Genomic DNA, 15,842 nt, shown 5'->3' with positions numbered 1-15,842 from the left:
TTAGTAGTCCTTTTCTGCTGAGAACAATATACCTGTAGCAGGTACTGAAATTAAGTGTCTCCATACATATTTCTATCCTGCCCTTCCTGCAACTTGGATTCTTTTTTTTTATGTCACATTCCTCAATCTTCCATACAGTGTCTCGATCTGCCATTTTCCTCCTTATGATAATTTTCCTTCTGTCTCCATTCAGTGGCTTCATTTCTCTCTAACACACCACAGCTACCATTCCAGCTCCTCCTTCTCCCTCTTCAGAAAAGAAAAGGAGTGTACTTCATACATATATAGCCTTCATGGTCTTCATTCATAAAGTGGACAATTGTTCATGTTCCACATCAGACACCTTGCATCCTTTCCTATCTGAAATGTTTGTTCCTTAGTTAGAACCTGCTAGGATCAGAGCACTCTATCACCACATCTTGGCAGACTTCCATTCACTGTTAAGGTACCTTTTAGAAAGTTTTCTTTATTAACACCTACCCCCATTAGTTGTTGCCTCAGTTTGGCACTCAGCAATGAACTCCCACTCAGATCAAACTCCCTTTTGGTTTGGACTCATCTCTGTTGTCCTTCTTTCAAGGCTGTGAGCAGAGCTCCTGTGTGTTGCATGATTCCTTGATATACTCAACTCTTTCCGCAGAATCTAAGCTCTCATTTAAAAAAAAAGTTTCTACTCCTTATGGTTGCAAAACAAACACACCATCCTTAAAATCTTCAGCTGAGTATAAACCAATGTTACATTGTTTTCATGAGTCTGCCTGAAATAATAACTCTAAGAGACACATGAATTGACCCATTAATCTCAATAGAACGTTAACTCTGAAATTGAGATGACAGTGTATATGCTGCATATATATATCTATCTTAACAGTAAATATACCACTAGCATATATGTCAACAGTAAATATACCACTAGCATGTAGTAGAAGCATCCAGCTGCGTATGCCAAATATCCTAAACTGCCTTCTGTTGCCAAAACCTTGGGGGGGGGTGGAAATTTGCCTTCCTCCGTAGAATGTGGGTGCAGGTCACTTGCCGGGATTATTTGCATACATCACACTTAATGATTTCCCCACCATTGTGCAGTCCTTGGGCACTGGTTTACATCGGTCCCTCTTATTCTCTGCCTATGACACATAATAGTCTAGTCTCATAATATTTTGGTGTCATTTCAATTGTTGGGTTTAGTGTGTGGCTGCTGCGTGGTGTTGGTGGCCTGTGATGTTCAGGTCAGACTAGAAGATCTAGCAGTCCCTTTTGGCCTCAAACTCTATGACTATGAACTGCCAATTGGTTCCTTCCCAGCTACCAAAACCTCTAGTTTCAGCCCTGAAAATGTCTATAATATCTCTTTCTCTCTCTCTGTGACACAGTATGGACTGAAAATGCAGGGACAAAATAAACTAAATTTAATTCGGTATCAAAATAAATAACACAGCTGCTACCATGCTGATGTATTAACCATTAGAATTCACTAAATACTAGAAATTGGAATGTACCTGAAACTGTTGTTGAACTTCCCATCTGCTACAGAAGCCAGAGGCCTTGCCAAAGAGTTTTGGTCCAGCTTTACTGAGCAATACATTTACCCCTTAACTATGACCAGCACCTCAAATGTCACCTTGAAACACATTCCAAAACCCAGTCCTTATGGCCAGTCTGCCTTGCCCTTAAATAGATTCATGTGGGGAGGCAGGGATACAGCTCCCACCTTAACCCTTGCATGGCCCATGTAAGGGTCAGGCCAAATTTCAATACCTGTGCTCAGGGGCATGCAGGGGGTAATCCATACCACCCATAATAGGATGTGGAAAAACTGAAAGGAATGGGGTCATGGTTTCCCCCCACCCCTATGCACTGACAGCAAATTGCTGGGGTGTGGTATTGGATGTTCAGCCTGTGCATTCCCAGGAACTTCAGGAGGCATTCTACCTTCCTGAGACACCTCCCTGTGATTCTCTTGAAGTGATGCGATTGCACATCTCCCCTTGGTGTGTCTGTGCTTATTGTAAATAACTTTAAAACTGCCTTAAAATGAATCCAACTGAAGGCATCTCATTGTAAATAAATCTGAGTTGGCAGGTCTGAATATCTGAAAATCAATTCTTCCTTTATTCATCTAAGTTTTAGGTTTCGTGTTTTACCCCGCAAAAATGTGGGTTACAGATTCTCTGAGTAAAGTTAGACCCCAGTAACAGATTCTGTGTTTTGTCCTGAAACAATCTGACACCACTATAATCTCAAGCACTTCAGCGTGTGCAGGAAGGTTTAGAAGCTTCTGAAAGTATAACACAGAACCCTAAATGTAGGAACTGGCTTTTCAATTCACCTTAAAAACATTTTTGGCCCCATATATTTTCTTTAGTAAAAACAAATCACCTAAAAGCAAAGCACAGCAGTTTATGCATGATGACTATGTGCATCAACACTATCAGCAGGAGATGCACTGGAGAATGACAACAGCAATTTGCATTCTATAGTTTCTTTTGTGTGCCCAAACTCCCTAAAGCATTTTGCAAAGCAATAAATATCATGCCCATGAAGATGTAGTGATAGGATGTCAATATTGTAGTGATTCTCTGCAACCAGATACAGCAGCCATTCTGTGCACAGCTATGTCCCCCACACAGCTGAAAACACAAGTGCCAATTAATCTGTGCTCGTTAAAATAGAAAGGGTTATGCCTATGGGGGATAGTTTATGTAGTCACCTGAACCGCTACAGAATGCACCTCATTGTTCTCTGATGTCACTGCCAGGATAGTACTTGTAACAACTCAGCAATCTCTAGTTTTGTATTGGGGGGCCGATACATATATTATTTCCAGATTTCTCAAATGTCTTAAACCTATGTTCTTATGCTTCCCCCAGCAAATGCTGCCATCTCCACAAATATCACTCATAGGAAGAAAGAGATGCTGATAAAATGAGAGTTGCAGTTCTGGTAACAGTGGTAGAGATGGTCAGGAAAAGAGTCTTGTTACTTGTCCTGCTATGCTCTTTTTTCCCCTCTCCATTCATTCTGCATTTTATTTTCATCAGAATAGTTAATCAGGAGGAAATGAAATTCAAATACAAACTCAACCACTTATAAATCTTTCTTCTCCCCACTAGTCTTTCAAACTACAGGTTTGTGATTTCAGTGCTTTTTGGGGAAACCTCATTGGAAACTATGAACAGGCCTTCAAATACTACCTCCATCAGCGTGCACACACAGACAGCAGCAGCCTTACAACTATCCTCCAGGGGTCACAATTGGGTTACAAATTCTGCACAACATGATGACTGAGCAGCCTGATTTGGAACAATTTATTCACATTCATTCAGCTTCATTAAGATTCAAATGGAATAAGTAAGGTAAAAATTGAGCAGATACAGAAATTGTGCATAGCTTGCGCCTGTAGTCAGTAAACATTTATTCACTAAGCACAGCTCTCTTTTGCTCTCTCTCTCTTATATTCTTTCTCTCTCCCTATCCTTCCTGCTTGCTGTTTTAATGCATAATTAAGAAGGTCAGAATTAATGAAGCAGTGTGGAGTAAAGTTCAAGGAATCCCCAGGCACTATTTATTCTATTAGATCTCAGTCATGAATGTCAGACTGGCAGCATTAGAGACAGAAGCAGTTGAGCTGGCAGCATCCCAAAAACAAAACTACCAAGGGAGACTTACCTGCAGTGTCAAGTCATTCCTAAGCTCCTTCCCTGCAAAAATCACACGCAATTGGTCAGCTGGAACTCCCTGTCGCTTAGCAACCACCTCCTTGAGCTGGAAGATGCTGGTGTCTGAATCAACCTCCACTGGGAAACCATGGCTGGAGTTGAACCTGACGAACACTGACCGAAAACAAAATATTTTAGAAAGTGAGCATTTATCAAGTCAGATCTATTTTAACATGGTATAAGAGGAGGTTTTCTGATCCCTGGACTACTGACATAATGGTACAGTAAAATTTTAGTATATTTTTCATTTTAAAGAGAAACTTTCAATGCTGTAATTTATCATTTTGAAAGAAGGATCCGTAAGGGATTTCCTACCATATAATAGTCAGTGACCAATAAACAAAAAGTGTATGTTCCCCCCGACAGCAATATAAAATTACAGTGAGCATACAGAAACAACAAACAGACTTAACTAGGCAAGATTCTGAGTAATCACTAATTGATACACTAGATTTTCAATTCAGTCTTAACCTTGGCAGACATATATGCTCTTTGTGTCCCATGTGTTTTTCTCCCACTGGATACAACAAACAAATGCAGGGAATACAGATGTTTGTTAGAACAAGGATGCATTGAACAGCGTAAGAACAGATAGTTCCCTGCTATACAGTAAAACATAGTAATACAGACTGGCCTCCCACAGATATAATTCTACAGAAAATAATGATGGAAGGGAAATCATCTGCTAGCTGAAATGTTTGAGTGTTTTCTATACCAGTATCGTCTTTTTCAGTGTTCACTAAAATACCTGAGGTACATCACTCCAGTACGTACTCCTTCAATGCAGAAAATTACCACCACACTAGCCATGTCATTTTTAGAGCTACAGCAACTGGCTTATACATTCAGAGAAGCCTGGCAAACGAGCTCATGAGTTTACTGCCATTCAGCTGGTGGGACTGCTTTTGATAATGAGTCTGAATGTGCCCATTAGGCTCACAGTGAGGAAAGAGACTAAAAAAACCACTATATAGAAAAAACTCATTATAACCACATCACTCACTGAGATTGTATGAAAAGCAGAGATATAGCCTGGTGAGTTACTTCAACCAATAGGTTTCACAGACAGGAAACAGAGAATTAGTAAACCAATATAAAACAAGAAATTATCTAGACCAAGTGAATAGCAGACATCTGCTACTGTAACGATGGGGCACTGGTTGCAACTGATGTTCCATTATAAGAGTTTATTTTGATTCCCAGTCTAATTTTTTAGTTGGAGAGCTGTTGGTTTGAATTTTTGACAAATGGCAGAAGTATGGGATCAGAAATGTTCATATAGCTAGTATAGCTATGGTTTTCACAATAGAAAAAAAAAGTCTTCATGCTTTTTCTGCCATTTAATGTATGGCTGACCACTTCATTATTGTAGAAGTTTGAAAATTAATACCTGAGGGCATTGGATTGTTTTAGCTGATTTCAGAATTTGATAAATATTTACATTTTCCAGAACTTTGCAGTGATTGTATGATAGTGATGCTGTTGTATAGTATGTAATGTGATTTCATCTAAAGTATTAGATGACAAAACTTTTTACCTCTAAAATTCTAGATAACAATTAAAGTTTTTGAACTTGGAAAATTTTGCCTTTATGTACCCAATCACAATATAGGATTTCAAAATACAGTCAATAGGAACACAGCACACATGTCCTTTAAAGTACTATGTGGCTTCTTGTACTATATCCTCATTGAGGCTTTTTCAGTTTCTATGATGGAAAGTGTCCTGGTAATGATTGTGGTTTACGGAACATTCTTGGATCAGAATGTCTAAAAATCCATGCAACTGAAATTTAATTTTGCAGATGTGCTATGTGATTTGGAAGAGTAATGATATGGCAAGAGTGAATTCCAATTATCTGGAATTGAAGACCTCAAGTTGTTGTTTTTAATGAAGACAACAACAACAAAACGTATAATGATCCCTACATAGAAAATTATCTTGGCAAATAAAAGGAGTTGTAGTTAATTCAATCTATCCCAGATGATATACCTATTATTAACTTATTTTTTTAAAACTTCTATAATGAACCAGGCCTTACAAGGACTTGAACCTGGCTCTCTCACACCCAAGGTGAGTTTCCCACTGCTCTAAAGAGTCAGTCAATCTCTCCTGTTGGAGAGATTCCATTTTGTGTAAATAATTCAATATTTACTGTGCCAGAAGGAAAGACTGACTATATAGACTGATGGTTAGGGTCCTCATGTGAGATGTCAGAGACCTAGATTCAAGTCCCTGTGTCTCCTACACCCCAGCTGATTGCGCTAACCACCAGGTTCTAAATCAATCCCTCTTTCTTGGTGAATATTTAATTATTCAAAGTGGCACACCTCCAACAGAAGAGACTCAGACCAGCCCAGCTCAGAATCGCTAACAGCTGGGTGGTAGGGCACTCACCTGAGCTGTGGGAAGCCATGTACAACTCCCTGGTCTAAATGAGGAAGAGCAGGGACTTGCGGCTGCCTCTCCCTCGTGAGTGCCATAATCACTTGACAATTGCCTGGCCTAGGCCTCTTCCTCTCTCTATCCTGGACCAGAGATTCCATCCTGGACCTGAGGAACCTTTCCTAATGAAAGTTTCATTAAAACTGATAGATTTCTGCAAAAGATTTCAGTTTATTAAAAAAAATCCATACCAGCTCTAGCCCTAAGGCACTTGCCAAGGCAATACAATGAGCCAATAAAAGATCTTGGACTAGATTTCAGGTGTTCTGCCTCCAGGACCCCTTCTCAAACTACTAGTCAATCCTCCCTCATTTCATTCTAATGGATGCCAGTACTTGTCTTATAAGAAGATAACAAATTAAGGAGTGCACCCACATTCTCAATGCAATGTAACTGACAACAGGGAAAGGCCTGATGACAGAAACGCTAAAACAATAACTGGAGTAATATTTAAGAGATTTGTTAAGCATAGCTCATTTTCTAGAGACTATACTAATCCAACACACATATTGTATGCATGACTGATGTTAACCACCAGGAAACCAGAAATCTCCCTTCCTTCTCTTCCAGAAGCCAAAGTATCTCCATGCCAAGGTTTAAGAAGCTAGCAGAATTGTGGAAGTACTCACATTCTAAACACAAGCAAATATTTGAGTGGCCCATGAATACACTGTATTTTCATTTTGCAATAAAAATCCCTCGTAATCACAAATAGTTAAACTGAGAAAAGTGCTTAGCCAGCAAATTATTTGTTGGAAAGCACTAGTCCACATTTTTTCTACCTTTCACACAATAACTTCATCAGAAATCGTGGAGTGCATTTAATTTTAATATAAATTTATTGATGGCATCTTTGTTCATTCACAAAGAGGAGCCTATTAAGACTTAAATCAGATGCTTCACCCAGGCTGAACAAGAACACAATTTCGTCAACATAATATTTTAAGCTTTCTTTTTTGGAAAGAGATATTTAATATTGTTTGACTGATAGTCAAATCCTAAATCATCAGTATCCAGTGGATACTCTTTTAAAAGTGTACAGGTAATTCCAGTTACATTAATGAGAGTTACACAGATACATTAAAGAGACCCCTTACAGTGAACAAACGCTTTGAAGACCCTTATAATTTAAGGTTTATCTTCTGAACTGGTTTGATCAAACTTTGTTGATACTGTAAACAATTTTTCAAAGGCACACAGGGCCAGATTTGTAAAGGTTTTTAGGTGCCTAAAGAAGTAGATAGGCACCTAGTGGGATTTTTGAAAGCACCTCATTGCCTAACTTCCATTGATTTCAATAAGAGTTAGGTACCTAGGTGCTGTGAAAAATCCCATTAGGTGTCTGTCTACATCTTTAGATGCCTAAAATACCTTTACAGATCTGGCCTCAAGTTCATAAGTTCTAAACATTGAAAGAACCCTTACGTATCAAAAGGCAAAATGTCAGAAAAAAACTGGTGTAACTGGAAGGGAGAGGAAAAAATAAAATATGACAACGGTTCACAATGTCTTTTAGATGTCCAAGATAAACATCATCATTCAATAAATTCAGTGAATTGGATAATTCAATTCCTTGTTTGGAAGCATCAGCAAAGTTTCTGGTTACAGTGAATGCTGTGAAGTCTGCATAAATGAATAGCTGCAGAAAAAGAAGAATAGACATACACACACAGGTCAAACTTACAGTTTATTCTAGTTTTAAAGATACTAATGGTTCCAACAGAATTCCCCATTTTAAACATAAGAATCACTATCAAACCAGTAAAATCTTTCCAAATGCAATGAGCTTTTGTAAGTGTGACCCACTGCACATACACAATATATGATTTTTGGGATGGCCTAATGACTTGAGTGGTAGAGATAAACATTTCCATAGGGGGAACCCAAAACTCACTTCCTGGGCAGCTCAGTACTGGGAGTGTCAGAAAGAATGTTCTCCATCTTGGGTGTGCATTCGTACTGAGCAACATTTCCCTTTTTCTTCATTCTAGGCTGACACTGCAGGCTCAGAATACACTGTGTTGCAGGGCAAATGCTGTGTATTCTGTTCAGGGAAGGGAAAACTGAAAATGTATACAAAGAAATGCTGGCCTATCACACAGGAATAGGTTGAAGTACTAAAATCTCACCCGGAATAGCCTTATTTTCCTCTGAATACAGGACTTACTGCCTTATGCAAGCTGAAAGCATGTTCTCCCCATCCCAGCCGTGCATGGCACATTTTAAAAAAAAATCAGAGCTAACATATACTTGAAAGCATGTGTACCTCTTCCTACTGCAGAAATAATACACAAATTAAAAAAAAAATCATGGCTTTCTGGTCTAAGAAACTGTAGACCTTTAACTGATTAAAGAATACATTTCCTCTCTCCACAATAAATGAAAAAAAAATGCTTTGGAAAAGTGGCAGACTTTGGGATAATAATGTGGAAGGACCAAGTTTTAGATGCAACCAGAAGACTCCTGTTTCTCCATTGAAACAATTCTGGTCTGATTCTGATCTTGCACATATACTAGTGTAAATCAGGAATAACTTCACTGAAGTCAGTGGAATTGTATCCATTACAACCAATTTAAGTGAGATCAGAATCAGGCCCCTTATATAGTGCTAAACTAATTGCAGTGCTCCCTATTAACTAATTAAGTTATTTATGCAACTCTCAGTAGGTCTACTAGAGGTCAAACGTCACAAATGGAGTGCAGACGCCATTAGGGGAGTTGGGAAGAAGCATGAAGGCAAATTTAAGAAAAAAGCATCAGACCAAAGAATGAAGGCATGGACCAGGACTTAATGGCAGTGTTGAGCAAAAATCAGAATTTCCACCCTGCGATAATTCCAATATTTGGACATTTGTCTACATACCAGATCAGACAGAAAAGTAAAGCAGTTCAGGAATTTTTCAATGAAAGTTTTTTCCCCCATTAAAAAAGGCCGATTAATCAAAACCAAAAGTTTTCAGGGAAATAGATCAGTTTTAGCAAGAAACTTTCCCAGATGAAATTTCTAGTTTAAACCCCAGACAAAGAAAGAGAGACACACACTTCAGAATAGTCAATAGCGCAATGGGTAGGTAGGACATTCAGCTGGGAAGTGGGAGACCTATGGTCAAGTCCTTGTTCTGAATCTCTCTTGTTGGAGCTGTTCCACTCTGTATAAATAATTAAATATTCATTGAGCCAAAGAGAGAGAAAGATTGGTTAGGACACTCATCTGGGATGCATGGGAACCAAGGTAGTCCTTGCTCTGAATCAGGAAAAGCAGGAATTGAGGAATTGGAACCTGGGTCTCCCAAAACACATAGGGTACCCTAATGTGGAAACACTGGACTATTGGCTATTCTGGGTGAATATCTCTCTCCAAAACAAACTTCAAAACCTCAAAAAACTTGCAAAACAGATTTCCTGTTTTCCATTATTGTTGCCTTACTGAGAAGTCAAAACATTTACATTTTTTGAAGAACAAGAAGTTCCAAAAACATTTCAATTCAGAAGTGTCAAAACGTTTTTTATTGACATTTAGACCAAAACAAAAAGTTTCTAACATTTCCAAATCAAAATGTTTCCTTTTGAGTCACTTTGACATTAAAATTTATTTGCATAAATTACCCTGGTGCCTCATGCCATCATTCTTCTCTATGGCTGGGCTCCCTGGCGGTATGACTTCTCCCATGATACACTGTACTCATGTGATTCCCATGTTGATACATGTGACTCAGTCAGAGGGGAGATGGAGGTATATCACAAGAGATGTAGCCTAGCCAAGGAGCCAACTTAGTTCTGTGTGAAAGAGGACTATGTTAATATGAATTAGGGTACCTTTTTAATTTGTGCCAGCAGTGTCCAAACGGACAAGTTAGAGAACAACACTTTCGTGTCCTCTGCAATTCGCACACCGCTAGTCAAGCCCTAAGATTCCAGTGCTAAACCAATTACACTTATTTCACATTCCCCACGAAATTTAACAATTTTCTCCTATGACACCTACATACTCATTATGACAAGTTTCATTAGGTCTGAGTTGAAGACCAAGACAATGATTAGCATGCTAACAGGTAGTGATGCTTCAGTAAGATGGGATTTTTCTTAACTTCACAGAGAAATCAAGTTTACCTCCTCACCACTGCAAGCCATGATGGATAAAAATTTTCAAACAACAGATATTATAGTAACAGTTAATGTAAATAAAATAAATTGTGACCAGAGTGATAAGTTTTGTTTCTTTTGGCACGTCATAATACGATATTTCAGTATTACAGTTTCATAACTGTAACACTCTGGTAATGTTTGCCTGGAGTGGGTCTTTAGAAAGCAAAAGTATGTGTGATTGAACAATCCTGGGAGAGGAATCTTCAGAGTAGCCACCTCTACAAGGAAAACTTGAGCTGGATTTTGTGTCATTTCTTTTTCAGTTCTTTTTTTCAATGAGACCAAACCTCAAGGAGAAAGGAGTAAAGCCTGCTATAGCCTATGTGTACTGTGTTTGGAGCACGGTGGGGAAGCCACCTGCTCATAATAATACAGGCATGAGAAACACCTCAGACTCCTTAATTCCTTAATATTTGAATTCACAAGTTTGCTTCATTTACCCATTCTATCCCTGTGCATTCATATGTTACCAGAAAGGATTATGCTTGATCACCTAGTCTGATCTTTTTCAAAACACAGGATGAATCTTGAGAACATAATGTGTAACTTTTCTGCCACAAGTGCTTTCTTGAGATACAGAGTCTAATTCACCTCTGTGTTACTCAAGAATGGCTGTTAATACCAGCAGAAATACAAACTTCAAAGTATTCATCTTAATCTCCGAGGCAGATTTAGGTTAGATATTAGGAAAAGCTTTGGTGCAGCCACGCGCTGTAGTGCTTCAGTGAAGATGCTACTATGCCAACAGGAAAGCATCTCCAGTCAACGTAGTGGCATCTGCACCAGGGCGTAGGTCAGTATAACTGCATCACTCAGCAGTGTGGGATTTTCACACCCCTGAGTGACGCACTTATACCCATGTACATTTTAGTATAGACCTGGCCTAAATGGAAGGATAGTTAAATACTGGAACAGTATTTACAAGGGAGGTTGTGGAATGTTCATCATTAGAGGTTTTTAAGAGCAGGTTAAAATCTAGACCATCCCTGACAAGTGAACTTGGTTCTGCCTCAGGACAGGGAGAGGGAATAGATGACATCTAGAGGTCCCTTCCAGCCCTACATTTCTATGATTACCAAAGCAAGAGACTGGACAGAAAAACAATGGGGCAGCAAGAGAGCAAAGCCAACACATATCTCTTCAGCAACAGCATAGGGCAGGGGTTCTCAGATGAGGGCCTGCAAATATGAGGGTGTATGTGAGGGGTCCCCCAGGGATCTCACAAGCCTATTCATTAATCCTGAGGCTACCTGGCACACGTCAGTGCAGCTAGGGATTCTGTAAGCATGGCTGCTGGCTGGCTGCCTATGCTGTGGGAGCTAGGCCATCCTCAGTGCCACCCTTTTCCAGCTCTTCTTTGAAAGAAAAAAGAAAAAAAAGAGAGAGATGGCAGAACAAAGATAGTGATAGCACTTTCCCATCGCCTGCCAGTGAACAGCTGGAGGTGGCATAACTGGTTGTCAGCCTGGCTATCCACAGCACAGGCAGCATATGGCCATATTTAAAAAAGCCTCTAGATATGTGTCAGCAGGAAGTCCTCGTGTAATCCCTGACACTAGCTACTGTAGACGGAATACAACTTCCAGTTTGAAGTGTTTTTAAGCAGATGCTTGTTTGAACTCTTTGGGATAAATTCTGCTCAGTTACCCAGTGGAAATTCTGAGTAACATCACTGACTTTAGTAGAGTAAACCAGGATTTACACTGATGTAAATGAAAGCAGAATTTAACCCTTTTAGTCTAACAAGTTACTATGGCACTATAAAATGTGTGTTCCTCAAAGAAACAACTGTTACAGTGTAAGAGAAAAGATACATCTGTGCCTGTCTTGTTCTGAAAAAAACAAACAAAAAGTGTGTGGGGGGGGGGGTGTGGAGGTGTTCCTGGAGCAAAGCTTGAAGATTTCCCACATTTCAAAGATAACTTTGTCCCTCTTGAGTTTTTCAGAGTTCTACCTGCTTCTCTCTTCCCTGGCAGTAATTTTTAAAAGTTTGCACACTGCATCTTTCTCTGGTATCTAGCTCATACCCAAATAATAAGTCTCCCTTAGGGAATAAACTCTTAAGATATGATTTAGATTCTAAGTCCACCACCCAGCAAAATAGCCAGAGGCCACTTTTGCTACACAACATTATAGGGTATGACCTGGCTGCTAAAAATATTGCATCATAAACTATATCTGCTACAAAATAGGTAGCCAGTTGAAGAAAGGACGTACATATTTCTAAGGCTAGGTCTACACTACTCGCCTGATTCGGCGGGTAGAGATCGATCTTCTGGGATCGATTTATCGCGTCTCATCTGGACGCAATAAGTCGATCCCAGAAGCGCTCCCCCGTCGACTGCGGAACTCCTGCTCACCGAGAGGAGGAAGCACTGTTGACAGGGGAGCTTGCCTGTGCCGCGTGGACCCGCAGTAAGTAAACTTAGTTCGATCTAGGAAACGTCAGCTTCAGCTACGCTATTCTTGTAGCTGAAGTTGCGTTTCCTACATCGATCCCCTGCCCCAGTGTGGACCAAGCCTAACACTCTAGAGTTACATCACAGTTGTATGAGTGGAGTATACTGTCTAAATATATAGATATTGGGTATATTTATACTATTTAAAATACTCTTTACATAGGCATTTATCATCACCCACAATAATATTAATAATATTAATAATATTAAGAGTATCAGAATATAAATTTATAAAATCCATTTCCATTTTTTAAGAGTCAAATCATGTTCAAAGGGAATTTTGTCTAAGTAAGGACAGAGCAGGGACTACAGGATTTGTCTGACAGAAAAAATTTACTTGAGATTTTTAATCAACTATCTTTACAAATATAAAATAAAATAAGAACCTTGATTCACCCTGCATTGCCTATATAGTGTAGGAGGACTCTGATCAATGAGTTTTGTAACATACAATTTCTAGTACCTGGGCTAAGCAGGATATGCTGAAAATTACAGCAACTACTCAAAATTGCAGAAGGGATTTTTCTCAAACTAATATTATTTAAATCAACTTTGAACAGAGACAAAGAATATTGAATACATGTGCATTATCTATGTGAAAACACACAGTAATAAAATCCATGTGATCATTTACAAAGCCATGTGATGAATTTATCATGTACTTTTTTACAACTGTACTAGCTCTCTAATCACACGATGTGACCCACATATAGTAGCAATACTTTTTTATTTAAATTACATGATTTTGAAATGGAAAAGGGCATATGTTTAGGCCTAAACAGCAGCCTAAGTTTTACGCTACATGCTATACCAATCAAAATGTCGAATAAGAATTAAAGAAATTGATAATTTGGTCAAAGGTTTTAGAGTGTGAGAAATTTGTATAAGTAATTATCTCTGAAATTAAATCATTTCAACAAGAATCAGAATTCTGCAATAACACTGCTACTTAAAACTGGAAATATAGATCAACATTAAATACCAATGTATGTAATAATATTCTTGAAATACACTATCCTCAAGGAATTCATCACAATTAATGCTTCATCAACAAAGTGCAATTATAAATTCTACATCAAACAGGGCAGCAGCTATTTTGCCCATCACAGAACAATAAAGAGGTCATGTTTCTTTATTAACTTGTTTTATAATCATCAGAATATTTGCCAGTAAGTATGTCAAGAAAGAAGACGTTAGCCTTTCTAGTACTTTATTTGGCACTTTTTATTATGGGGAGCTATTATCCTAATAAAGAACATACCATATATACTGATATACATTATTTAAGATTTATTAATGACTATATACCCAGAGATTGTGGGAGAAAAGATGGGGGGGGGGGAAATATAAAAAGGAAACGGAAAAAGTCAGTGTGGAACAGATTTTTATCTAATTATATTGCTATTAGATTCTTGGAATTTCTGTAAGCACTCAAATGAACAATATGAAGGATGGAGATTATGTCATACATCTGCAAAAGAACTTAAGGTGTTACTAATTTATGATGTAATATATTATAGATGACAACATTCCAAACAGTTTTTGTCAGGTAGATAAATTCCTTGCTTTATTTTTCCCTTTTTTTTAAACTGACTCAGCACACCTGTCATTATTTAGATAATTAATATAATTTATTTAGTAGGGTTTTTTCTTCTCCTTGAAATATGCCAAAACATACCGTTGTTGGGTTTAATAATATATCCACAGTAATTTTTTTTTGCATTAATATAATAGAAACTGCAATAATATTTGTTTGCACTAGTTATACCATTTCAACATAACAGTTTCATTGCCACGATCAACATCCTTTATAAGGACATTGCTTACACCAAGCAGAGAAATCAACAAGTGTATTAAATTAAAAAGGGGAAGTTATTTACCTTGTAATTCTGCTTTTATGAAGATATCATCTGAGTATGATTCTCACTACTAGGTCTCATCTTTCTAACACAAGACAGGCAAAACTTCCAATGGAGTTTTGGCTCTTACAGGAAGTGGGAGTGGCCAGGACCACAAGATAACTCCAGTTCTACTGGTAGACCCATGACTCCCTGGATGTCCAGCTACTATGCTTATGAATCACAGAGAAGAAATGTCAAGCCTTTCAGGGCAAAAATGGCCAAGGTCTCATGAAGAAACGAAGGCCTTGAAAAGAACAGAAAAGCACCAAAGGCTCTAACCAAAACAAAGTGCTAAAACCTAACTTTGAAGACAGTCAACAGTCATGGGCTAATTAGACCCAGAGTGTCAGAGAACATTAATTTAAAAGTAAATACACAGATGTGACTGGAAGGCAAGGATAGTATACAAAGGACACACGGAGAAGAACAAAGCTGGAATGGGACATAAAATTGGAGACAGAAGAGAAGCAGATTATGTGGGGGAGGGGAGGGCAGTTCCTTCAATGTTTAGTAAAGAAGGAACCAACTGTTATTGATTGGAAGGCCCAGGGAGTGGTGTAACCACCATTACAGAGGGGCCGACTTATACACATATTTCTCAACCTGTCAAGTCTCAAATATGGGACACAATGTACGACACAAACCTTAGATGAGGAACACAATAAATAAATATATATCTATGCAAGCAAAATACTTTAATTAGTATGGGATTCATTCCTTTAGCGTAATTAACTGTATCTGTAATCTCAGTTTCATGAGGCTTTATTTCTGATGTAAAAAATTCTCAAAAATAGAAGTGAGTGAACACCAAATTTGTATAGAATGTAGATAACTCTGGGATTAGAATGTATGACAGCACTCTAAGGGTACGTCCACACTGCAGGTGGGAGTGTACTTCCCAGCTCCGATAGACAGAAATATGCTAGCTTTGCTCGAGCTAATGCACGAAAAAGAGCAGTACAGCCAGAGGTAGCCCAGGCAGTGGCTCAGGCTAGCCATCTGAGTATGTTCCCCAGGGATCTGAGTGGGCTTGTACTCAGGTGGTTATCCTGCACTGCCACTGTCCTATCCCTGCCTACACTGCTATTTTTAGCATGCTACCTTGAGCAGAGCGAGTGTATGCATGTCTGTCTACCCATGCTGGGAAGCATGCTCCCAACTGCAGTGTAGCC

The 15,842-nt window shown here is 38.7% G+C and overlaps 1 protein-coding gene across 1 annotated transcript in view; it reads right to left on the bottom strand.

Moving 5' to 3' along the window:
- Positions 1–15,842, bottom strand: part of PRKN (parkin RBR E3 ubiquitin protein ligase) — a 1,198,020-nt gene that overhangs the window by 927,600 nt on the left and 254,578 nt on the right. Inside the window, exon 2 of the mRNA XM_034765264.1 lies at positions 3,670–3,833. Coding sequence (XP_034621155.1) covers positions 3,670–3,833 — 164 coding nt within the window. The remainder of the gene's footprint in view (positions 1–3,669; positions 3,834–15,842) is intronic.

Source organism: Trachemys scripta, chromosome 3 (genome assembly GCF_013100865.1).
Source record: "Trachemys scripta elegans isolate TJP31775 chromosome 3, CAS_Tse_1.0, whole genome shotgun sequence".
NCBI lineage: Eukaryota > Metazoa > Chordata > Testudines > Emydidae > Trachemys > Trachemys scripta.
Note: the sequence above shows the minus strand (reverse complement) of the source record. Positions and strands in the feature narration are given on the sequence as shown.